The sequence below is a fragment of the Heptranchias perlo genome, unplaced genomic scaffold (assembly GCF_035084215.1).
Source record: "Heptranchias perlo isolate sHepPer1 unplaced genomic scaffold, sHepPer1.hap1 HAP1_SCAFFOLD_574, whole genome shotgun sequence".
Taxonomy (NCBI): Eukaryota; Metazoa; Chordata; class Chondrichthyes; order Hexanchiformes; family Hexanchidae; genus Heptranchias; species Heptranchias perlo.
The window spans coordinates 38688-65043 of record NW_027139596.1 but is presented as its reverse complement, the minus strand read 5'-3'; the positions used below and the strand labels follow the sequence as shown (position 1 = coordinate 65043).

At 55.5% G+C, this 26356-nt stretch overlaps 1 protein-coding gene across 1 annotated transcript in view; it reads right to left on the bottom strand.

The window, feature by feature from the left end:
• Nucleotides 1–22773, bottom strand: part of LOC137316211 (protein jagged-1-like) — a 43681-nt gene extending 20908 nt beyond the window's left edge. Inside the window, exons 1-10 of the mRNA XM_067980344.1 lie at nucleotides 22665–22773; nucleotides 21644–21802; nucleotides 18409–18603; nucleotides 17041–17220; nucleotides 14091–14249; nucleotides 11770–11922; nucleotides 8243–8392; nucleotides 5520–5672; nucleotides 3080–3232; nucleotides 1821–1976 (exon numbers count right to left, since the gene is read on the bottom strand). Coding sequence (XP_067836445.1) covers nucleotides 1821–1976; nucleotides 3080–3232; nucleotides 5520–5672; nucleotides 8243–8392; nucleotides 11770–11922; nucleotides 14091–14249; nucleotides 17041–17220; nucleotides 18409–18603; nucleotides 21644–21743 — 1399 coding nt within the window. The 5' untranslated portion in view covers nucleotides 21744–21802; nucleotides 22665–22773. The remainder of the gene's footprint in view (nucleotides 1–1820; nucleotides 1977–3079; nucleotides 3233–5519; nucleotides 5673–8242; nucleotides 8393–11769; nucleotides 11923–14090; nucleotides 14250–17040; nucleotides 17221–18408; nucleotides 18604–21643; nucleotides 21803–22664) is intronic.
• Nucleotides 22774–26356: the final 3583 nt, after the last annotated feature.

The following is a 26356-nucleotide window of genomic DNA, read 5'->3' as shown; positions in this document are numbered from 1 at the left end:
GGGTTAGATACAGAGTAAAGCTCCCTCCACACTGTCCCATCAATCACTTCCAGGGCAGGTACAGGGTTAGATGCAGAGTAAAGCTCCCTCTACACTGTCCCGTCAAACACTCCCAGGGCAGGTACAGGGTTAGATACAGAGTAAAGCTCCCTCTACACTGTCCCATCAAACACTCCCAGGGCAGGTACAGGGTTAGATACAGAGTAAAGCTCCCTCCACACTGTCCCATCAAACACTCCCATGGCAGGTACAGGGTTAGATACAGAGTAAAGCTCCCTCTACACTGTCCCATCAAACACTCCCAGGGCAGGTACAGGGTTAGATACAGAGTAAAGCTCCCTCCACACTGTCCCATCAAACACTCCCAGGGTCAGGGACAGGGTTAGATACAGAGTAAAGCTCCCTCCACACTGTCCCATCAAACACTCCCAGGGCAGGTACAGGGTTAGATACAGAGTAAAGCTCCCTCTGCACTGTCCCATCAAACACTCCCAGGGCAGGTACAGGGTTAGATACAGAGTAAAGCTCCCTCTACACTGTCCCATCAAACACTCCCAGGACAGGTACAGGGTTAGGTACAGAGTAAAGCTCCCTCTGAACTGTCCCATCAAACACTCCCAGGGTCAGGTACAGGGTTAGATACAGAGGAAAGCTCCCTCTACACTGTCCCATCAAACACTCCCAGGGTCAGGTGCAGGGTTAGATACAGAGTAAAGCTCCCTCTACACTGTCCCGTCAAACACTCCCAGGGCAGGTACAGGGTTGGATACAGAGTAAAGCTCCCTCTGCACTGTCCCATCAAACACTCCCAGGGTCAGGTACAGGGTTAGATACAGAGTAAAGCTCCCTCTACACTGTCCCATCAAACACTCCCAGGACAGGTACAGGGTTAGGTACAGAGTGAAGCTCCCTCTACACTGTCCCATCAAACACTCCCAGGGCAGGTACAGGGTTAGATACAGAGTAAAGCTCCCTCCACACTGTCCCATCAAACACTCCCAGGGTCAGGTACAGGGTTAGATACAGAGTAAAGCTCCCTCTGCACTGTCCCATCAAACACTCCCATGGCAGGTACAGGGTTAGAGACAGAGTAAAGCTCCCTCTACACTGTCCCATCAAACACTCCCAGGGTCAGGTACAGGGTTAGATACAGAGTAAAGCTCCCTCTACACTGTCCCATCAAACACTCCCATGGCAGGTACAGGGTTAGAGACAGAGTAAAGCTCCCTCTACACTGTCCCATCAAACACTCCCAGGGCAGGTACAGGGTTAGATACAGAGTAAAGCTCCCTCTACACTGTCCCATCAAACACTCCCAGGGCAGGTACAGGGTGAGATACAGAGTAAAGCTCCCTCTACACCGTCCCATCAAACACTCCCAGGGTCAGGTACAGGGTTAGATACAGAGTAAAGCTCCCTCTACACTGTCCCATCAAACACTCCCATGGCAGGGACAGCACAAATTCGCTCCCTCTCTGGCACTCCTCACCCCCCCCAAACTCTGGGGACTATTCACCGCCCAAACTGTGGGAACTCCTCAACCCCCAAACTGTGGGGACTCCTCACCCCCAAACTGTGGGGACTCCTCACCCCCCCAAACTGTGGGGACTCCTCACCCCCAAACTGTAGGGACTCCTCACCCCCCCAAACTGTGGGGACTCCTCACCCCCCAAACTGTGGGCGCTCCTCACCCCCCAAACTGTGGGGACTCCTCACCCCCCAAACTGTGGGGACTCCTCACCCCCCCCAAACTGTGGGGACTCCTCACCCCCCAAACTGTGGGGACTCCTCACCCCCCCCAAACTGTGGGGACTCCTCACCTCCTTTTAAGAATTTGAAGACACATCTCTTGCCACAGCCAGCGTCGCAGCAAGTCTGCCAACTGTCACAGTCACCGTCTCTCTCACACTCGTCGCCCAGCTTCATGTGACACACGTTGGCTGGTGAGCTGGAGGACGGGCACTTCTCACCGTTTGCTTGTGGAGGGAGACAGAAAGGATTCATTAAAGCACACGGGATCCTGGGCTTTATAAACACAGGCACAGAGTACAAGGCGAACGAAACCCTTTCAAAATCACCCGTCGGGGCTCAGCTGGAGGACTGGGTCCAATTCTGGGAACCACACTTTGGGAAGGATGTCAAGGCCGTGGAGAGGGGGCAGAGGAGATTTACTGGAATGGTACCAGGGATGAGGGACTTCAGTGATGGACTGGAGATGCTGGGATTGTTCTCCTGAGAGGAGAGAAGGTGAAGAGGAGATTTCAGAGAGGTGTTCAAAATAATGAGGGGTTTTGAGAGAGCAGACAGGGGGAAACTGTTTCTACAGGCAGGAGGGTCAGTAACCAGAGGACTCAGACCCCCACAGACAGGGTCCTGGGCCCCTCGTCCTGTCAGACTCAGACTCCCACACACAGGGTCCTGGGCCCCTCGTCCTGTCAGACCCAGACTCCCACAGACAGGGTCCTGGGCCCCTCGTCCTGTCAGACTCAGACTCCCACAGACAGGGTCCTGGGCCCCTCGTCCTGTCAGACCCAGACTCCCACAGACAGGGTCCTGGGCCCCTCGTCCTGTCAGACCCAGACTCCCACAGACAGGGTCCTGGGCCCCTCGTCCTGTCAGACTCAGACTCCCACAGACAGGGTCCTGGGCCCCTCGTCCTGTCAGACTCAGACCCCCACAGACAGGGTCCTGGGCCCCTCGTCCTGTCAGACTCAGACTCCCACAGACAGGGTCCTGGGCCCCTCGTCCTGTCAGACCCAGACCCCCACAGACAGGGTCCTGGGCCCCTCGTCCTGTCAGACTCAGACTCCCACAGACAGGGTCCTGGGCCCCTCGTCCTGTCAGACTCAGACTCCCACAGACAGGGTCCTGGGCCCCTCGTCCTGTCAGACTCAGACTCCCACAGACAGGGTCCTGGGCCCCTCGTCCTGTCAGACTCAGACTCCCACAGACAGGGTCCTGGGCCCCTCGTCCTGTCAGGTGGAGCCTGCCCCGTGGTTTCCTGCTGCTGTCTGCCGTTGAGGGCGTCCCAGTCCAGTGAACGGTTGCTCGGTCCTGACGCTGGAAGCTTGAGTCTCACTGTGCTTGAAGGAGGAAACACATCTCTTTCCACAGCCCACATCGCAGCACTGCTTCCATTTACTGCAGTCCTCGTCCCTCCAACAAGGCTCACTCGAGTTCCTCGCACACATCCTCTTGGCTCTGAAGGAGTCGGGGCACTCGTCATCATCGTCTGAAAGGGGAACAGGTTGGAGTTTAGAGGAGGGAGGGTCACACACAGGATTGGAGGGGCTCTGTCGGAGGGTCAGTACTGAGGGAGGGCCGCACTGTCGGAGGGTCGGTACTGAGGGAGGGCCGCACTGTCGGAGGGTCGGGACTGAGGGAGCGCCGCACTGTCGGAGGGTCAGTACTGAGGGAGGGCCGCACTGTCGGAGGGTCAGTACTGAGGGAGTGCCGCACTGTCGGAGGGTCAGTACTGAGGGAGGGCCGCACTGTCGGAGGGTCAGTCCTGAGGGAGGGCCGCACTGTCGGAGGGTCAGTCCTGAGGGAGTGCTGGAATGTCGGAGGGTCAGTACTGAGGGAGCGCCGCAGACAATTTGCGCACAGCAAGATCCCACAAACAGCAATGGGAATAAATGACCAGATAATTAACGGCTCTCTGGGACGTTTCTTGTTTTGGGACAGACCCTCGATCTGCTCTCTGGGACGTTTCCTGTTTTGGGACAGACCCTCGATCAGCTCTCTGGGACGTTTCCTGTTTTGGGACATACCCTCGATCTGCTCTCTGGGACGTTTCTTGTTTTGGGACAGACCCTCGATCTGCTCTCTGGGACGTTTCTTGTTTTGGGACAGACCCTCGATCTGCTCTCTGGGACGTTTCTTGTTTTGGGACAGACCCTCGATCTGCTCTCTGGGACGTTTCTTGTTTTGGGACAGACCCTCGATCTGCTCTCTGGGACGTTTCCTGTTTTGGGACAGACCCTCGATCTGCTCTCTGGGACGTTTCCTGTTTTGGGACAGACCATTGATCTGCTCTCTGGGACGTTTCCTGTTTTGGGACAGACCCTCGATCTGCTCTCTGGGACGTTTCTTGTTTTGGGACAGACCCTCGATCTGCTCTCTGGGACGTTTCTTGTTTTGGGACAGACCCTCGATCTGCTCTCTGGGACGTTTCTTGTTTTGGGACAGACCCTCGATCTGCTCTCTGGGACGTTTCTTGTTTTGGGACAGACCCTCGATCTGCTCTCTGGGACGTTTCCTGTTTTGGGACAGACCCTCGATCTGCTCTCTGGGACGTTTCCTGTTTTGGGACAGACCATTGATCTGCTCTCTGGGACGTTTCCTGTTTTGGGACAGACCCTCGATCTGCTCTCTGGGACGTTTCCTGTTTTGGGACAGACCCTCGATCTGCTCTCTGGGACGTTTCCTGTTTTGGGACAGACCCTTGATCTGCTCTCTGGGACGTTTCCTGTTTTGGGACAGACCCTCGATCTGCTCTCTGGGACGTTTCTTGTTTTGGGATAGACCCTCGATCTGCTCTCTGGGACGTTTCCTGTTTTGGGACAGACCCTCGATCTGCTCCCTGGGACGTTTCCTGTTTTGGGACAGACCCTCGATCTGCTCTCTGGGACGTTTCTTGTTTTGGGACAGACCCTCGATCTGCTCTCTGGGACGTTTCCTGTTTTGGGACAGACCCTCGATCTGCTCTCTGGGACGTTTCCTGTTTTGGGACAGACCCTCGATCTGCTCTCTGGGACGTTTCCTGTTTTGGGACAGACCCTCGATCTGCTCTCTGGGACGTTTCCTGTTTTGGGACAGACCCTCGATCTGCTCTCTGGGACGTTTCCTGTTTTGGGACAGACCCTCGATCTGCTCTCTGGGACGTTTCCTGTTTTGGGACAGACCCTCGATCTGCTCTCTGGGACGTTTCTTGTTTTGGGATAGACCCTCGATCTGCTCTCTGGGACGTTTCCTGTTTTGGGACAGACCCTCGATCTGCTCTCTGGGACGTTTCTTGTTTTGGGATAGACCCTCGATCTGCTCTCTGGGACGTTTCCTGTTTTTGGGACAGACCCTCGATCTGCTCTCTGGGACGTTTCCTGTTTTGGGACAGACCCTCGATCTGCTCTCTGGGACGTTTCCTGTTTTGGGACAGACCCTCGATCTGCTCTCTGGGACGTTTCCTGTTTTGGGACAGACCCTCGATCTGCTCTCTGGGACGTTTCTTGTTTTGGGACAGACCCTCGATCTGCTCTCTGGGACGTTTCTTGTTTTGGGACAGACCCTCGATCTGCTCTCTGGGACGTTTCCTGTTTTGGGAGAGACCCTCGATCTGCTCTCTGGGACGTTTCTTGTTTTGGCACAGACCCTCGATCTGCTCTCTGGGACGTTTCTTGTTTTGGGACAGACCCTCGATCTGCTCTCTGGGACGTTTCTTGTTTTGGGATAGACCAATGGTGCCCACCCCCCTCCCCTGCCCACCCTCGCCCGTTGCCCAATCCCACGGATCCGTTCCTTACCGTTGTTCCAGATGCTGGGGATGCAGATGTTTCCACAACTCGCCTTGCAGCAGCTCTGCCAGATGTCGCAGTCTTTGTCCTCCCGACACTGGTCGCCCAGCTTCAGGTCGCACATCGGAGCCAAGCGGTGGGGGGCCGGGCAGCTGTCGTCCTCTGCAACAGAAAAATCAGGGGCTCAGTCGGGAGCCCAGAGACATCGAGATCCTCAGTAGGCTGACGGAGAGGATGTCCCACTGGACCCCCGAAACAGGGAGGCCCCATCAGGAACTCTTTAATTGGGGAGGCTCTGTCAGGACCCCTGTAATCGGGGATTGGAGACGAGGCAGGACCCCTGTAATCGGGGATTGGAGACGAGACAGGACCCCAGTAATCGGGGATCAGAGACGGGACAGGACCCCTGTAATCGGGGATCAGAGACGAGACAGAACCCCTGTAATCGGGGATTGGAGACGAGACAGGACCACTGCAATCGGGGATTGGAGACGAGACAGGACCCCTGTAATCGGGGATTGGAGACGAGGCAGGACCCCTGTAATCGGGGATTGGAGACGAGACAGGACCCCTGTAATCGGGGATTGGAGACGAGGCAGGACCACTGCAATCGGGGATTGGAGACGAGGCAGGACCCCTGTAATCGGGGATTGGAGACGAGGCAGGACCCCTGTAATCGGGGATTGGAGACGAGACAGGACCCCTGTTATTGGGGATTGGAGACGAGACAGGACCCCTGTAATCGGGGATTGGAGACGAGACAGGACCCCTGTAATCGGGGATTGGAGACGGGACAAGACCCCTGTAATCGGGGATCAGAGACAAGGCAGAACCCCTGTAATCGGGGATCAGAGACGGGACAGGACCCCTGTAATCGGGGATTGGAGACGAGGTAGGACCCCTGTAATCGGGGATTGGAGACGAGACAGGACCCCTGTAATCGGGGATTGGAGACGGGACAGGACCCCTGTAATCGGGGATTGGTGACGAGACAGGACCACTCTAATCGGGGATCAGAGACGAGGCAGGACCCCTGTAATCGGGGATCAGAGACAAGACAGGACCACTGTAATCGGGGATCAGAGACGAGGCAGGACCCCTGTAATCGGGGATCAGAGACAAGACAGGACCCCTGTAATCGGGGATTGGAGACAAGACAGGACCCCTGTAATCGGGGATCAGAGACAAGACAGGACCCCTGTAATCGAGGATTGGAGACGAGACAGGACCCCTGTAATCGGGGATTGGAGACGAGACAGGACCCCTGTAATCGGGGATCAGAGACGAGACAGGACCCCTGTAATCGGGGATCAGAGATGAGACAGGACCCCTGTAATCGGGGATCAGAGACAAGACAGGACCCCTGTAATCGGGGATCAGAGACAAGACAGGACCCCTGTAATCAGGGATTGGAGACGAGACAGGACCCCTGTAATCGGGGATCAGAGACAAGACAGGACCCCTGTAATCGGGGATCAGAGACGAGGCAGGACCCCTGTAATCGGGGATCAGAGACGGGACAGGACCCCTGTAATCGGGGATTGTTGACGAGACAGGACCACTGTAATCGGGGATTGGAGACGAGACAGGACCCCTGTAATCGGGGATTGGAGACGAGGCAGGACCCCTGTAATCGGGGATTAGAGACGAGACAGGACCCCTGTAAACGGGGATTGGAGACGAGACAGGACCCCTGTAATCGGGGATTGGAGACGAGACAGGACCCCTGTAATCGGGGATCAGAGACGAGGCAGGACCCCTGTAATTGGGGATCAGAGACGAGACAGGACCCCTGTAATCGGGGATCAGAGACGAGACAGGACCCCTGTAATCGGGGATCAGAGACGAGACAGGATCCCTGTAATCGGGGATCAGAGACGAGGCAGGACCCCTGTAATTGGGGATCAGAGACAAGACAGGACCCCTGTAATCGGGGATCAGAGACGAGGCAGGACCCCTGTAATCGGGGATTGGAGACAAGACAGGACCCCTGTAATTGGGGATTGGAGACTAGGCAGGACCCCTGTAATCGGGGATCAGAGACAAGACAGGACCCCTGTAATCGGGGATCAGAGACAAGACAGGACCCCTGTAATCGGGGATCAGAGACAAGACAGGACCCCTGGAATTGGGGATTGGAGACGAGGCAGGACCCCTGTAATCAGGGATCAGAGACGAGACAGGACCCCTGTAATCGGGGATCAGAGACGAGACAGGACCCCTGTAATTGGGGATTGGAGACGAGACAGGACCCCTGTAATTGGGGATCAGAGACGAGGCAGGACCCCTGTAATCGGGGATCAGAGACAAGACAGGACCCCTGTAATCGGGGATTGGAGAGGAGGCAGGACCCCTGTAATCGGGGATTGGAGACGAGGCAGGACCCCTGTAATCGGGGATTGGAGACGAGGCAGCACCCCTGTAATCGGGGACTGGAGACGAGACAGAACCCCTGTAATCGGGGATTGGAGACGAGACAGGACCCCTGTAATCGGGGATTGGAGACGAGACAGGACCCCTGGAATCGGGGATTGGAGACGAGGCAGGACCCCTGTAATCGGGGATTGGAGACAAGACAGGACCCCTGTAATCGGGGATTGGAGACGAGGCAGGACCCCTGTAATCGGGGTTTGGAGACGAGGCAGGAGGCCACAGACTCAGTCCCCAGCCTGTGCTGATCCCACACCTACAGGAGATGGAGTCTGATATCCAGAGCCCTTTCACCCACTCACTGGCCATGAAGAATCGAGGAACACACCGCTTCCCACAGCCTGAATCACAGCACGAAGACCAGAAGAGGCAGTCCGAGTCACTCTCACACGGATCTCCCAGCTTTATCTGGCAGAAGACATCGAGTCGGGTCGAAGCAGGACACTGGGTAGCTGGAAGACACAAGGTCATGGTGAGAGAGGCAGAGAGACACGGACAGAGTCCATTACACTCTCCATCAAACACTCCCAGGGCAGTTACAGGGTTAGATACAGAGTAAAGCTCCCTTCACAATGTCCCATCAAACACTCCCAGGGCAGGTACAGGGTTAGATACAGAGTAAAGCTCCCTCTACACTGTCCCATCAAACACTCCCAGGGCAGGTACAGGGTTAGATACAGAGTAAAGCTCCCTCTACACTGTCCCATCAAACACTCCCAGGGCAGGTACAGGGTGAGATACGGAGTAAAGCTCCCTCTACACTGTCCCATCAAACACTCCTAGGACAGGTACAGGGTTAGATACAGAGTAAAGCTCCCTCTGCACTGTCCCATCAAACACTCCCAGGGCAGGTACAGGGTTAGATACAGAGTAAAGCTCCCTCGACACTGTCCCATCAAACACTCCCAGGGCAGGTACAGGGTTAGATACAGAGTAAAGCTCCCTCTACACTGTCCCATCAAACACTCCCAGGGCAGGTACAGGGTGAGATACAGAGTAAAGCTCCCTCTACACTGTCCCATCAAACACTCCTAGGACAGGTACAGGGTAAGATACAGAGTAAAGCTCCCTCTGCACTGTCCCATCAAACACTCCCAGGGCAGGTACAGGGTTAGATACAGAGTAAAGCTCCCTCCACACTGTCCCGTCAAACACTCCCAGGGTCAGGTACAGGATTAGATACAGAGTAAAGCTCCCTCTACACTGTCCCATCAAACACTCCCAGGGCAGGTACAGGGTTAGATACAGAGTGAAGCTCCCTCCACACTGTCCCATCAAACACTCCCAGGGCAGGTACAGGGTTAGATACAGAGTAAAGCACCCTCTACACTGTCCATCAAACACTCCCAGGGCAGGTACAGGGTTAGATACAGAGGAAAGCTCCCTCGACACCGTCCCATCAAACACTCCCAGGGCAGGTACAGGGTTAGATACAGAGTAAAGCTCCCTCTACACTGTCCCATCAAACACTCCCAGGGCAGGTACAGGGTTAGATACAGAGTAAAGCTCCCTCTACACTGTCCCGTCAACACTCCCAGGGTCAGGGACAGGGTTCGATACAGAGTAAAGCTCCCTCTACACTGTCCCATCAAACACTCCCAGGGCAGGTACAGGGTTAGATACAGAGTAAAGCTCCCTCTACACTGTCCCGTCAAACACTCCCAGGGTCAGGTACAGGATTAGATACAGAGTAAAGCTCCCTCTACACTGTCCCATCAAACACTCCCAGGGCAGGTACAGGGTTAGATACAGAGTGAAGCTCCCTCCACACTGTCCCATCAAACACTCCCAGGGCAGGTACAGGGTTATATACAGAGTAAAGCTCCCTCTACACTGTCCCATCAAACACTCCCAGGGTCAGGTACAGGGTTAGATACAGAGTAAAGCTCCCTCTACACTGTCCCATCAAACACTCCCAGGGCAGGTACAGGGTTAGATACAGAGTAAAGCTCCCTCTACACTATCCCATCAAACACTCCCAGGGCAGGTACAGGGTTAGATACAGAGTAAAGCTCCCTCTACACTGTCCATCAAACACTCCCAGGGCAGGTACAGGGTTAGATACAGAGGAAAGCTCCCTCTACACTGTCCCATCAAACACTCCCAGGGCAGGTACAGGGTTAGATACAGAGTAAAGCTCCCTCTACACTGTCCCGTCAAACACTCCCAGGGTCAGGGACAGGGTTAGATACAGAGTAAAGCTCCCTCTACACTGTCCCATCAAACACTCCCAGGGCAGGTACAGGGTTAGATACAGAGTAAAGCTCCCTCTACACTGTCCCATCAAACACTCCCAGGGCAGGTACAGGGTTAGATACAGAGTAAAGCTCCCTCCACACTGTCCCATCAAACACTCCCAGGGCAGGTACAGGGTTAGATACAGAGTAAAGCTCCCTCCACACTGTCCCATCAAACACTCCCAGGGTCAGGTACAGGGTTAGATACAGAGTAAAGCTCCCTCTACACTGTCCCATCAAACACTCCCAGGGCATGTACAGTGTTAGATACAGAGTAAAGCTCCCTCTACACTGTCCCATCAAACACTCCCAGGGTCAGGTACAGGGTTAGACACAGAGTAAAGCTCCCTCTACACTGTCCCATCAAACACTCCCAGGGCATGTACAAGGTTAGATACAGAGTAAAGCTCCCTCTACACTGTCCCATCAAACACTCCCAGGGCAGGGACAGGGTTAGATACAGAGTAAAGCTCCCTCGACACTGTCCCATCAAACACTCCCAGGGCAGGTACAGGGTTAGATACAGAGTAAAGCTCCCTTCACAATGTCCCATCAAACACTCCCAGGGCAGGTACAGGGTTAGATACAGAGTAAAGCTCCTTCTACACTGTCCCATCAAACACTCCCAGGGCAGGTACAGGGTTAGATACAGAGTAAAGCTCCCTCTACACTGTCCCATCAAACACTCCCAGGGCAGGTACAGGGTTAGATACAGAGTAAAGCTCCCTCTACACTGTCCCATCAAACACTCCCAGGGCAGGTACAGGGTTAGATACAGAGTAAAGCTCCCTCGACACTGTCCCATCAAACACTCCCAGGGTCAGGTACAGGGTTAGTTACAGAGTAAAGCTCCCTCTACACTGTCCCATCAAACACTCCCAGGGCAGGTACAGGGTTAGTTACAGAGTAAAGCTCCCTCTACACTGTCCCATCAAACACTCCCAGGGCAGGTACAGGGTTAGATACAGAGTAAAGCTCCCTCTACACTGTCCCATCAAACACTCCCAGGGCAGGTACAGGGTTAGATCCAGAGTAAAGCTCCCTCGACACTGCCCCATCAAACACTCCCAGGGCAGGTACAGGGTTAGATACAGAGTAAAGCTCACTCTGCACTGTCCCATCAAACACTCCCAGGGCAGGTACAGGGTTAGTTACAGAGTAAAGCTCCCTCTACACTGTCCCATCAAACACTCCCAGGGCAGGTACAGGGTTAGATACAGAGTAAAGCTCCCTCTACACTGTCCCATCAAACACTCCCAGGGCAGGTACAGGGTTAGATACAGAGTAAAGCTCCCTCTACACTGTCCCATCAAACACTCCCAGGGCAGGTACAGGGTTAGATCCAGAGTAAAGCTCCCTCGACACTGCCCCATCAAACACTCCCAGGGCAGGTACAGGGTTAGATCCAGAGTAAAGCTCCCTCTACACTGTCCCATCAAACACTCCCAGGGTCAGGTACAGGGTTAGATCCAGAGTAAAGGTCTCTCTGCTGTCGGACATTAAGTATTTGCCCCCCTGTGTCCTGCTCCATCCTGCTCTGTCTGAATGGGTCACGTCCTGTCCAGGTGTTTCCTGGTTGAGGGGTTTCTTACGTCTGCTGAGGAACTTGGGCACACATCTGTTTCCACAGCTGGTATCGCAACATGTCTGCCACCCCTCACAGCTGCTGTCGTTCGTGCACTGGGTGTTGAAACTCATCGTACAGACATTGGTGAGTCTCGAAGATTCTGGGCAGCCTTCACCACCTGCAAAAAGGAGAGATTCATTCTAGGTCCCTCACCGATTGATCCCAAAATCCCCACTCCTGATGGAACTGAGGCTAAACAGGAGCATCAGTCTCCAACCCAGACCCCCATCAGAGGGAGAGGAGTCTCCTCACCCAGACCCCCATCAGAGGGAGAGTGGAGTCTCCTCACCCAGACCCCCATCAGAGAGAGAGGAGTCTCCTCACCCAGACCCCCATCAGAGAGAGAGAGGAGTCTCATCACCCAGACCCCCATCAGAGAGAGTGGAGTCTCCTCACCCAGACCCCCATCAGAGAGAGAGGAGTCTCCTCACCCAGACCCCCATCAGAGAGAGTGGAGTCTCCTCACCCAGACCCCCATCAGAGAGAGAGAGGAGTCTCCTCACCCAGACCCCCATCAGAGAGAGAGGAGTCTCCTCACCCAGACCCCCATCAGAGGGAGAGTGGAGTCTCCTCACCCAGACCCCCATCAGAGAGAGAGAGGAGTCTCCTCACCCAGACCCCCATCAGAGGGAGAGGATTCTCCTCACCCAGACCCCCATCAGAGAGAGAGAGGAGTCTCCTCACCCAGACCCCCATCAGAGAGAGAGAGGAGTCTCCTCACCCAGACCCCCATCAGAGAGAGAGAGGAGTCTCCTCACCCAGACCCCCATCAGAGAGAGAGGAGTCTCCTCACCCAGACCCCCATCAGTGGGAGAGGAGTCTCCTCACCCAGACCCCCATCAGAGAGAGAGAGGAGTCTCCTCACCCAGACCCCCATCAGAGAGAGAGAGGAGTCTCCTCACCCAGACCCCCATCAGAGAGAGAGAGGAGTCTCCTCACCCAGACCCCCATCAGAGGGAGAGGAGTCTCCTCACCCAGACCCCCATCAGAGAGAGAGAGGAGTCTCCTCACCCAGACCCCCATCAGAGAGAGAGAGGGGTCTCCTCACCCAGACCCCCATCAGAGAGAGAGAGGAGTCTCCTCACCCAGACCCCCATCAGAGAGAGAGAGGAGTCTCCTCACCCAGACCCCCATCAGAGAGAGAGGAGTCTCCTCACCCAGACCCCCATCAGAGAGAGAGAGGAGTCTCCTCACCCAGACCCCCATCAGAGAGAGAGAGGAGTCTCCTCACCCAGACCCCCATCAGAGGGAGAGGAGTCTCCTCACCCAGACCCCCATCAGAGAGAGAGGAGTCTCCTCACCCAGACCCCCATCAGAGAGAGAGAGGAGTCTCCTCACCCAGACCCCCATCAGAGGGAGAGGAGTCTCCTCACCCAGACCCCCATCAGAGGGAGAGGATTCTCCTCACCCGGACCCCCATCAGAGAGAGAGAGGAGTCTCCTCACCCAGACCCCCATCAGAGAGAGAGAGGAGTCTCCTCACCCAGACCCCCATCAGAGAGAGAGGAGTCTCCACACCCAGACCCCCATCAGAGAGAGAGAGGAGTCTCCTCACCCAGACCCCCATCAGAGAGAGAGAGGAGTCTCCTCACCCAGACCCCCATCAGAGAGAGAGGAGTCTCCTCACCCAGACCCCCATCAGAGAGAGAGAGGAGTCTCCTCACCCAGACCCCCATCAGAGAGAGAGGAGTCTCCTCACCCAGACCCCCATCAGAGAGAGAGAGGAGTCTCCTCACCCAGACCCACATCAGAGAGAGAGGAGTCTCCTCACCCAGACCCCCATCAGAGAGAGAGAGGAGTCTCCTCACCCAGACCCCCATCAGAGAGAGAGAGGAGTCTCCTCACCCAGACCCCCATCAGAGGGAGAGGAGTCTCCTCACACAGACCCCCATCAGAGAGAGAGAGGAGTCTCCTCACCCAGACCCCCATCAGAGAGAGAGAGGAGTCTCCTCACCCAGACCCCCATCAGAGAGAGAGAGGAGTCTCCTCACCCAGACCCCCATCAGAGAGAGAGAGGAGTCTCCTCACCCAGACCCCCATCAGAGAGAGAGAGGAGTCTCCTCACCCAGACCCCCATCAGAGAGAGGACTCCTTCATGCCCTCTGTCTGGGGCTGAATTGGACCCTAGGTCCCAAAGGGTCAATGGTCAGTGTCCGAACAGACTGTGAGAGACCGGTCTGTTTGTTGCCTCTAATCTGGAACTCACTGCCCCCCCTCCTCCCCCCACCCCCCGGCCCTTCTCCGCCCGCATCATCGGGCGATGGGGAAGGTCTGATGGGGAACTCACTCTTGCCCCTGAAGGAATGGACACATCTCCTCCCGCAGGGTGTGTTGCAGCAGGTCTGCCAGGCATAGCAATCATCGTCATCCTCACACAGCTCCCCGTACTTCAGCTCACACATCAAGGCCAAGCGACTGGGAGCAGGGCACTCACCAGCCTTCAGATCTGGAAAAGAAGAGGCAGAGTTTGGGAATAGGTGAGATCGAGGCCTCAGCACAGCTCACCGGGAATACTGGACCCACCTCTGGGATACTGAGGGCAGAGGATTACCAGTGTCAGACCACCCGACAGACCAGAGACCCATCAGTCACAGACCCCCCGACAGACCAGAGACCCATCAGTCTCAGACCCCCCGACAGACCAGAGACCCATCAGTCTCAGACCCCTCTACAGACCAGAGACCCATCAGTCTCAGACCCCCCGACAGACCAGAGACCCATCAGTCTCAGACCCCTCTACAGACCAGAGACCCATCAGTCTCAGACCCCTCTACAGACCAGAGACCCATCAGTCTCAGACCCCCCGACAGACCAGAGACCCATCAGTCTCAGACCCCCCGACAGACCAGAGACCCATCAGTCTCAGACCCCTCTACAGACCAGAGACCCATCAGTCTCAGACCCCCCGACAGACCAGAGACCCATCAGTCTCAGACCCCCCGACAGACCAGAGACCCATCAGTCTCAGACCCCTCTACAGACCAGAGACCCATCAGTCTCAGACCCCTCTACAGACCAGAGACCCATCAGTCTCAGACCCCCCGACAGACCTGAGACCCATCAGTCTCAGACCCCCCGACAGACCAGAGACCCATCAGTCTCAGACCCCTCTACAGACCAGAGACCCATCAGTCTCAGACCCCCCGACAGACCAGAGACCCATCAGTCTCAGACCCCCCGACAGACCAGAGACCCATCAGTCTCAGACCCCCCGACAGACCAGAGACCCATCAGTCTCAGACCCCTCTACAGACCAGAGACCCATCAGTCTCAGACCCCTCGACAGACCAGAGACCCATCAGTCTCAGACCCCCCGACAGACCAGAGACCCATCAGTCTCAGACCCCCCGACAGACCAGAGACCCATCAGTCTCAGACCCCCCGACAGACCAGAGACCCATCAGTCTCAGACCCCCCGACAGACCAGAGACCCATCAGTCTCAGACCCCCCGACAGACCAGAGACCCATCAGTCTCAGACCCCTCTACAGACCAGAGACCCATCAGTCTCAGACCCCTCTACAGACCAGAGACCCATCAGTCTCAGACCCCCCGACAGACCAGAGACCCATCAGTCTCAGATCCCCCGACAGACCAGAGACCCATCAGTCTCAGACCCCTCTACAGACCAGAGACCCATCAGTCTCAGACCCCCCGACAGACCAGAGACCCATCGGTCTCAGACCCCTCTACAGACCAGAGACCCATCAGTCTCAGACCCCTCTACAGACCAGAGACCCATCAGTCTCAGACCCCCCGACAGACCAGAGACCCATCAGTCTCAGACCCCCCGACAGACCAGAGACCCATCAGTCTCAGACCCCCCGACAGACCAGAGACCCATCAGTCTCAGACCCCCCGACAGACCAGAGACCCATCAGTCTCAGACCCCCCGACAGACCAGAGACCCATCAGTCTCAGACCCCTCTACAGACCAGAGACCCATCAGTCTCAGACCCCTCGACAGACCAGAGACCCATCAGTCTCAGACCCCCCGACAGACCAGAGACCCATCAGTCTCAGACCCCCCGACAGACCAGAGACCCATCAGTCTCAGACCCCCCGACAGACCAGAGACCCATCAGTCTCAGACCCCCCGACAGACCAGAGACCCATCAGTCTCAGACCCCCCGACAGACCAGAGACCCATCAGTCTCAGACCCCTCTACAGACCAGAGACCCATCAGTCTCAGACCCCTCTACAGACCAGAGACCCATCAGTCTCAGACCCCCCGACAGACCAGAGACCCATCAGTCTCAGATCCCCCGACAGACCAGAGACCCATCAGTCTCAGACCCCTCTACAGACCAGAGACCCATCAGTCTCAGACCCCCCGACAGACCAGAGACCCATCGGTCTCAGACCCCTCTACAGACCAGAGACCCATCAGTCTCAGACCCCTCTGCAGACCAGAGACCCATCAGTCTCAGACCCCTCTACAGACCAGAGACCCATCAGTCTCAGACCCCCCGACAGACCAGAGACCCATCAGTCTCAGACCCCTCTACAGACCAGAGACCCATCAGTCTCAGACCCCCCGACAGACCAGAGACCCATCAGTCTCAGACCCCCCGACAGACCAGAGACCCATCAGTCTCAGACCCCTCTACAGACCAGAGACCCATCAGTCTCAGACCCCCGACAGACCAGAGACCCATCAGTCTCAGACCCCCCGACAGACCAGAGACCCATCAGTCTCAGACCCCTCTACAGACCAGAGACCCATCAGTCTCAGACCCCTCTCCAGACTAGAGACCCATCAGTCTCAGACCCCCCTACAGACCAGAGACCCATCAGTCTCAGACCCCTCTACAGACCAGAGACCCATCAGTCTCAGACCCCTCTACAGACCAGAGACCCATCAGTCTCAGACCCCTCTACAGACCAGAGACCCATCAGTCTCAGACCCCCCGACAGACCAGAGACCCATCAGTCTCAGACCCCCCGACAGACCAGAGACCCATCAGTCTCAGACCCCCCGACAGACCAGAGACCCATCAGTCTCAGACCCCCCGACAGACCAGAGACCCATCAGTCTCAGACCCCTCTACAGACCAGAGACCCATCAGTCTCAGACCCCTCTACAGACCAGAGACCCATCAGTCTCAGACCCCAGGACAGACCAGAGACCCATCAGTCTCAGACCCCTCTACAGACCAGAGATCTCTCGTTCCCAGGTGTATCTTTGTTGAGACACAGTTGGTAATTTTCGGGGCAGACTGTCTGTGTGCTTTTACCCGAGACTGCCGCACTCTGTCCTTGCCCCAGGAAGGAATGGACGCATCTGTATCCACATGGTGTCTTGCAGCATTGCTTCCAGTCCCCACAATCCTCCTCCCCCTCGCACGGCTCTCTGTGGTTCATCCGACACACTCGCTCCAGTCTGGAGGCTTCCGGGCATTTCTGGACAGTCCTCTCTGAGGAAAGAAGGGTTTGAGTTAGGGGTGGTTACATGAGGGAGAGAATTAAGGCTTCGGAGAGAGTGAGGGAGAGAGAGGGGGAGAGGGAGAGAGGGGGGAACAGAGAGAGGGAGAGATGGAGGGAGAGAGGGAAAGAGGGAGAGAGAGAGAGAGACAGAGTGGGAGAGACAGAGACAGAGAGACAGAGACAGACAGACAGACAGAAAGAGACAGAAAGAGAGAGACAGAGATGGAGTGAGAGAGAGAGAGAGTGAGAATGAGAGAGAGAGAGAGGGGGAGAGAGAGAGAGAGTGAGAATGAGAGAGAGGGGGTGTGAGAGAGAGAGAGGGGAGAGACAGAGATGGAGAGAGAAAAAGGGAGGAAGGGAGACAGAGAGGGTGTGTGTGAGAGAGAGAGAGACAGAGAGAGGGAGGGACAGAGAAAGACAGAGAGAGGGGAGGGAGGGGGAGAGAGAGATGGAGAGAGAGAGGGAGGGGGAGTGAGAGAGAAAGAGAGGGAGAGAGAGGGACAGAGAGAGAGAGAGGAGAGAGAGAGAGAGAGGAGAGAGAGAGAGAGCGAGACAGAGATGGAGAGAGTGAGAGAGAGAGAGAGAGGAGAGAGAGAGAGCGAGACAGAGATGGAGAGAGTGAGAGAGAGAGAGAGAGAGGAGAGAGAGAGAGAGCGAGACAGAGATGGAGAGAGAGAGAGTGAGAGAGAGAGAGAGAGGAGAGAGAGAGAGAGCGAGACAGAGATGGAGAGAGTGAGAGAGAGAGAGAGAGAGAGAGGAGAGAGAGAGAGAGCGAGACAGAGATGGAGAGAGAGGAGAGAGAGAGAGCGAGACAGAGATGGAGAGAGTGAGAGAGAGAGAGAGAGAGAGGAGAGAGAGAGAGAGCGAGACAGAGATGGAGAGAGAGTGAGAGAGAGAGAGAGAGAGGAGAGAGAGAGAGAGAGAGAGCGAGACAGAGATGGAGAGAGTGAGAGAGAGAGAGAGAGAGAGAGACCCCTCACAATGAGGGTCTCTTCAAACCTGCAACACCCAGGACCATGAAACAACCAGAAGGACGGACACACTGCCAAACACAGCCTGCTCCAGCCTGAAACCGAGGGGGAGTGGGGTCACAGTGTCAGACTCTGACCTTTCACCCTCTGGGACCTGGGGTCAAACACAGACCCAGACAGAGGGGGATGAGGGGGTGCTGTACAGACCTGTCGATGATTTCCCGTCTTTGTTCCAGGAGCTGCCTCCATTGAAGTTCCCGAAGGACAGGACACATCGTTTGTTACAGACGGTGTCGCAGCAAGTCTGGGATCCACTGCAGTCTCTGTCCGTCTCACACAGCTTTCCGAAGGTCGAGTTACAGACACGGGAGAGCAGGGCCGGGTGAGGGCAGTTCCCATCGTCTACAGGACACAGAGAGAGAGAGAGAGGGTACAACACGGGTTAGATACAGAGTAAAGCTCCCTCTACACTGTCCCGTCAAACACTCCCAGGGCAGGTACAGGGTTAGATACAGAGTAAAGCTCCCTCTACACTGTCCCATCAAACACTCCCAGGGTCAGGTACAGGGTTAGATACAGAGTAAAGCTCCCTCTACACTGTCCCATCAAACACTCCCAGGGCAGGTATAGGGTTAGATACAGAGTAAAGCTCCCTCTACACTGTCCCGTCAAACACTCCCAGGGCAGGTACAGGGTTAGATACAGAGTAAAGCTCCCTCTACACTGTCCCCTCAAACACTCCCAGGACACGGACAGGGTTAGATACAGAGTAAAGCTCCCTCTACACTGTCCCATCAAACACTCCCAGGGCAGGTACAGGGTTAGATACAGAGTAAAGCTCCCTCTACACTGTCCCATCAAACACTCCCAGGGCAGGTACAGGGTTAGATACAGAGTAAAGCTCCCTCTACACTGTCCCATCAAACACTCCCAGGGCAGGTGCAGGGTTAGATACAGAGTAAAGCTCCCTCCACACTGTCCCGTCAAACACTCCCAGGGCAGGTACAGGGTGAGATACAGAGTAAAGCTCACTCTACACTGTCCCGTCAAACACTCCCAGGGCAGGTTCAGGGTTAGATACAGAGTAAAGCTCCCTCTACACTGTCCCATCAAACACTCCCAGGGTCAGGTACAGGGTTAGATACAGAGTAAACCTCCCTCTACACCGTCCCATCAAACACTCCCAGGGCAGGTACAGGGTTAGATACAGAGTAAAGCTCCCTCCACACTGTCCCATCAAACACTCCCAGGGCAGGTACAGGGTTAGATACAGAGTAAATCTCCCTCTACACCGTCCCATCAAACACTCCCAGGGCAGGTACAGGTTTAGATACAGAGTAAAGCTCCCTCTACAATGTCCCATTAAACACTTCCAAGGCAGGTCCAGGATTAGATACAGAGTAAAGCTCCCTCTACACTGTCCCATCAAACACTCCCAGGGCAGGTACAGGGTTCGATACAGAGTAAAGCTCACTCTACACTGTCCCATCAAACACTCCCAGGGCAGGTACAGGGTAAGATACAGAGTAAAGCTCCCTCTACACTGTCCCGTCAAACACTCCCAGGGCAGGTACAGGGTTAGATCCAGAGTAAAGCTCCCTCTACACTGTCCCATCAAACACTCCCAGGGTCAGGTACAGAGTTAGATACAGAGTAAAGCTCCCTCTACACTGTCCCATCAAACACTCCCAGGGCAGGTACAGGGTTAGATACAGAGTAAAGCTCCCTCTACACTGTCCCATCAAACACTCCCAGGGCAGGTACAGGGTTAGATACAGAGTAAAGCTCCCTCTACACTGTCCTATCAAACACTCACAGGGCAGGTACAGGGCTAGATACAGAGTAAAGCTCCCTCTACACTGTCCCATCAAACACTCCCAGGGCAGGTACAGGGTTAGATACAGAGTAAAGCTCCCTCTACACTGTCCCCTCAAACACTCCCAGGGCACGGACAGGGTGAGATACAGAGTAAAGCTCCTTCTGCACTGTCCCATCAAACACTCCCAGGGCAGGTACAGGGTTAGATACAGAGTAAAGCTCCCTCTACACCGTCCCATCAAACACTCCCAGGGCAGGTACAGGGTTAGATACAGAGTAAAGCTCCCTCTACACTGTCCCATCAAACACTCCCAGGGTAGGTACAGGTTTAGATACAGAGTAAAGCTCCCTCTACAATGTCCCATCAAACACTTCCAAGGCAGGTCCAGGATTAGATACAGAGTAAAGCTCCCTCTACACTGTCCCATCAAACACTCCCAGGGCAGGTACAGGGTTCGATACAGAGTAAAGCTCACTCTACACTGTCCCATCAAACACTCCCAGGGCAGGTACAGGGTAAGATACAGAGTAAAGCTCCCTCTACACTGTCCCGTCAAACACTCCCAGGGCAGGTACAGGGTTAGATCCAGAGTAAAGCTCCCTCTACACTGTCCCATCAAACACTCCCAGGGTCAGGTACAGAGTTAGATACAGAGTAAAGCTCCCTCTACACTGTCCCATCAAACACTCCCAGGGCAGGTACAGGGTTAGATACAGAGTAAAGCTCCCTCTACACTGTCCCATCAAACACTCCCAGGGCAGGTACAGGGTTAGATACAGAGTAAAGCTCCCTCTACACTGTCCCATCAAACACTCCCAGGGCAGGTACAGGGTTAGATACAGAGTAAAGCTCCCTCTACACTGTCCCATCAAACACTCCCAGGGTCAGGTACAGGGTTAGATACAGAGTAAAGCTCCCTCTACACTGTCCCATCAAACACTCCCAGGGCAGGTACAGGGTTAGATACAGAGTAAAGCTCCCTCGACACTGTCCCATCAAACACTCCCAGGGTCAGGTACAGGGTTAGATACAGAGTAAAGCTCCCTCTACACTGTCCCATCAAACACTCCCAGGTCAGGTACAGGGTTAGATACAGAGTAAAGCTCCCTCTACACTGTCCCATCAAACACTCCCAGGGCAGGTACAGGGTTAGATACAGAGTAAAGCTCCCTCTACACTGTCCCGTCAAACACTCCCAGGGCAGGTACAGGGTTAGATACAGAGTAAAGCTCCCTCTGCACTGTCCCGTCAAACACTCCCAGGGCAGGTACAGGGTGAGATACAGAGTAAAGCTCCCTCTACACTGTCCCATCAAACACTCCCAGGGTCAGGTACAGGGTTAGATACAGAGTAAAGCTCCCTCTACACTGTCCCGTCAAACACTCCCAGGGCAGGTACAGGGTGAGATACAGAGTAAAGCTCCCTCTACACTGTCCCATCAAACACTCCCAGGGCAGGTACAGGGTTAGTTACAGAGTAAAGCTCCCTCTACACTGTCCCATCAAACACTCCCAGGTACAGGGTGAGATACAGAGTAAAGCTCATTGCGCAGTGAGTTCGGGAGCTCGGGCTTTGTGTGAACACAGATTGCAGACTGTAATCCCCCTCGATCCTTGTACTCACCTCCTCTGAATCTCTTGAAGACACATCTGGGCCCACAGTGTGTGTCGCAGCATGTCTGCCACCTCCCACAGTCACTCTCGTCCTCGCACGGACTCCCCATGGTCGAATTGCAGACGTAGCTCAGCCTGTTCGGTGGGGAGCACTCTCCGGGTTTCCCATCTGGAAATCCAACAATCTGATGTCAGGGTCAGTTTAGACAGGAGGAGGAAGTGATGGGGGTTCCCCACGGGAATTCCCACAATGGTTGAAACCATTCCCTCACTGATAGGTGACTGAGTGAACTGTCCCGCCCACCACTGTCCTGAGGAACACCGAGTAGGAGGGTCTCAGGATTCAATCACACTCCCCGTCACACACAGACACTACCCCGTCACACACAGACACTACCCCGTCACACACAGACACTACCCCGTCACACACAGACACTACCCCGTCACACACAGACACTACCCCGTCACACACAGACACTACCCCGTCACACACAGACACTACCCCGTCACACACAGACACTACCCCGTCACACACAGACACTACCCCGTCACACACAGACACTACCCCGTCACACACAGACACAACCCCGTCACACACAGACACTACCCCGTCACACACAGACACTACCCCGTCACACACAGACACCACCCCGTCACACACAGACACTACCCCGTCACACACAGACACTACCCCGTCACACACAGACACTACCCCGTCACACACAGACACTACCCCGTCACACACAGACACTACCCCGTCACATACAGACACTACCCCGTCACACACAGACACTACCCCGTCACACACAGACACTACCCCGTCACACACAGACACTACCCCGTCACACACAGACACTACCCCGTCACACACAGACACTACCCCGTCACACACAGACACTACCCCGTCACACACAGACACTACCCCGTCACACACAGACACTACCCCGTCACACACGGACACAGATTCCCTGGACCCTGGGACCAGAATCCCACCCGTTTCCCACTGCCCCTCCCTGAGGTTTGGTCCTTACGGGATGTGAATGAGTGGAGACATTTTTTCCCACATCCAATCTCACAGCACTGTTTATTTGAGCTGCAATCATCGTCCTCCTCACACGACTGGCTGTGATTCTTGTGACAGAGAAATGAGACTTTGGGAAGTTCCGGGCACTTCCTCTGTTTCACTAAAATAATCAGAATCAGAGTTCAGAATTAGTCAAATTGTTGAGAAGGGAAGTTTCAGACACAACTCAAATACAGAGTAAAGTTCACTCTACACCGTCCCATCAAACACTCCCAGGGCAGGTACAGGGTTAGATACAGAGTAAAGCTCCCTCTACACTGTCCCATCAAACACTCCCAGGCTCAGGTGCAGGGTGAGATACAGAGTAAAGCTCCCTCCACACTGTCCCATCAAACACTCCCAGGGTCAGGTACAGGGTTAGATACAGAGTAAAGCTCCCTCTACACTGTCCCATCAAACACTCCCAGGGCAGGTACAGGGTTAGATACAGAGTAAAGCTCCCTCTACACTGTCCCATCAAACACTCCCAGGGCAGGTACAGGGTTAGATACAGAGTAAAGCTCCCTCCACACTGTCCCATCAAACACTCCCAGGGCAGGTACAGGGTTAGATACAGAGTAAAGCTCCCTCTACACTGACCCGTCAAACACTCCCAGGGCAGGTACAGGGTTAGATACAGAGTAAAGCTCCCTCTACACTGTCCCATCAAACACTCCCAGGGCAGGTACAGGGTTAGATACAGAGTAAAGCTCCCTCTACACTGTCCCATCAAACACTCCCAGGGTCAGGTACAGGGTTAGATACAGAGTAAAGCTCCCTCCACACTGTCCCATCAAACACTCCCAGGGCAGGTACAGGGTTAGATACAGAGTAAAGCTCCCTCTACACTGTCCCATCAAACACTCCCAGGGCAGGTACAGGGTTAGATACAGAGTAAAGCTCCCTCTACACTGTCCCATCAAACACTCCCAGGGCAGGTACAGGGTGAGATACAGAGTAAAGCTCCCTCTACACTGTCCCATCAAACACTCCCAGGGTCAGGTACAGGGTTAGATGCAGAGTAAAGCTCCCTCTACACCGTCCCATCAAACACTCCCAGGGCAGGTACAGGGTTCGATACAGAGTAAAGCTCCTTCTACACTGTCCCATCAAACACTCCCAGGGTCAGGTACAGGGTTAGATACAGAGTAAAGCTCCCTCTACACTGTCCCGTCAAACACTCCCAGGGCAGGTACAGGGTTAGATACAGAGTAAAGCTCCCTCCACACTGTCCCATCAAACACTCCCAGGGCAGGTACAGGGTGAGATACAGAGTAAAGCTCCCTCGACACTGTCCCATCAAACACTCCCAGGGCAGGTACAGGGTGAGATACAGAGTAAAGCTCCCTCTACACTGTCCCATCAAACACTCCCAGGGTCAGGTACAGTGTTAGATACAGAGTAAAGCTCCCTCTACACTGTCCCATCAAACACTCCCAGGGTCAGGTACAGGGTTAGATACAGAGTAAAGCTCCCTCTACACTGTCCCATCAAACACTCCCAGGGTCAGGTACAGGGTTAGATACAGAGTAAAGTTCACTCTACACTGTCCCATCAAACACTCCCAGGGTCAGGTACAGGGTTAGATACAGAGTAAAGCTCCCTCTACACTGTCCCATCAAACACTCCCAGGGCAGGTACAGGGTGAGATACAGAGTAAAGCTCCCTCTACACTGTCCCATCAAACACTCCCAGGGTCAGGTACAGTGTTAGATACAGAGTAAAGCTCCCTCTACACTGTCCCATCAAACACTCCCAGGGTCAGGTACAGGGTTAGATACAGAGTAAAGCTCCCTCTACACTGTCCCATCAAACACTCCCAGGGTCAGGTACAGGGTTAGATACAGAGTAAAGTTCACTCTACACTGTCCCATCAAACACTCCCAGGGTCAGGTACAGGGTTAGATACAGAGTAAAGCTCCCTCTACACTGTCCCATCAAACACTCCCAGGGTCAGGTACAGTGTTAGATACAGAGTAAAGCTCCCTCTACACTGTCCCATCAAACACTCCCAGGGTCAGGTACAGGGTTAGATACAGAGTAAAGCTCCCTCTACACTGTCCCATCAAACACTCCCAGGGTCAGGTACAGGGTTAGATACAGAGTAAAGTTCACTCTACACTGTCCCATCAAACACTCCCAGGGTCAGGTACAGGGTTAGATACAGAGTAAAGCTCCCTCTACACTGTCCCATCAAACACCCCCAGGGTCAGGTACAGGGTTAGATACAGAGTAAAGCTCCCTCTACACTGTCCCATCAAACACTGAGACCCACACTGAGTTCTCTTATTCCCCCTGTGCCCGTCGGGGGGGCTGTTTGAGGAGGCCTCATGTGCTGGAGTTTGGGGGTTGCTCACCTTTTCTGATGAATGATGGGATGCATTTCGTCCCACAGCTGGCTTTGCAGCACATCTGCCAGATGTCACAGTCCCCGTCACTCTCGCAATCGTCCCCCAGCTTCATGTCGCACATCATGGTCAGTTGTCTGTGGGATGGACACGTTCTGTTCTCTGAAAGACACCAGGGGGCAGAATCATTCAGTGTTCCCCACCTCAGTGGGGGCACTTCTCCACTCCCCTCCCCTCACCTCCGCAACCCTCACCTCGGCTCCCCTCACCTCCACTCCCCTCACCTCCACTCCCCTCACCTCCACTCCCCTCATCTCGGCTCCCCTCACCTCCCCTCCCCTCACCTCCACAACCCTCACCTCCACTCCCCTCACCTCCACTCCCCTCATCTCAGCTCCCCTCACCTCGGCTCCCCTCACCTCCCCTCCCCTCACCTCCACAACCCTCACCTCCACTCCCCTCACCTCGGCTCCTCTCACCTCCCCTCCCCTCACCTCCACTCCCCTCACCTCCACTCCCCTCATCTCGGCTCCCCTCACCTCCCCTCCCCTCACCTCGGCTCCCCTCACTTCGGCTCCCCTCACCTCCGCTACCCTCACCTCGGCTCCCCTCACCTCCGCTCCCCTCACCTCGGCTCCCCTCGCCTCCGCTCCCCTCACCTCGGCTCCCCTCACCTCCGCTACCCTCCGCTCCCCTCCGCTCCCCTCCCCTCACCTCCGCTCCCCTCACCTCCGCTACCCTCAACTCCGCAACCCTCCCCTCCCCTCCCCTCCCCTCCGCAACCCTCCCCTCCCCTCACCTCCACTCCCCTCACCTCGGCTCCCCTCTCCTCCTCTCCTCTCTCCTCACCACTTCTCCGCTCCCCTCCCCTCACCTCCGCTCCCCTCACCTCCACTACCCTCCCCTCACCTCCGCTCCCCTCACCTCCGCTCCCCTCACCTCCACTCCCCTCCGTTCCCCTCCGCTCCCCTCCCATCTCCTCCCCTCCCCTCCGCTCCCCTCCCCCTCACCTCCGCTCCTCCCCTCCCCTCCGCTCCCCTCCCCTCACCTCCGCTCCTCCTCTTTCCTCCCCTCCCCTCCCCTCCCCTCCCCTCCCCCTCACCTCCGCTCCTCCCCTCCCCTCCGCTCCCCTCCCCTCACCTCCGCTCCTCCTCTTTCCTCCCCTCCCCTCCCCAGGTCCATGGGAACTTGAGCCTGCTGCATGACTGATAACCCCCCACCCTCTCACACACGCTCCCTCTCCACTGGAATCTGTGTCCCCCTCACCCCCAGGGTCCATATGTGAACCCCACCACACGGGGGGAGATCAGCT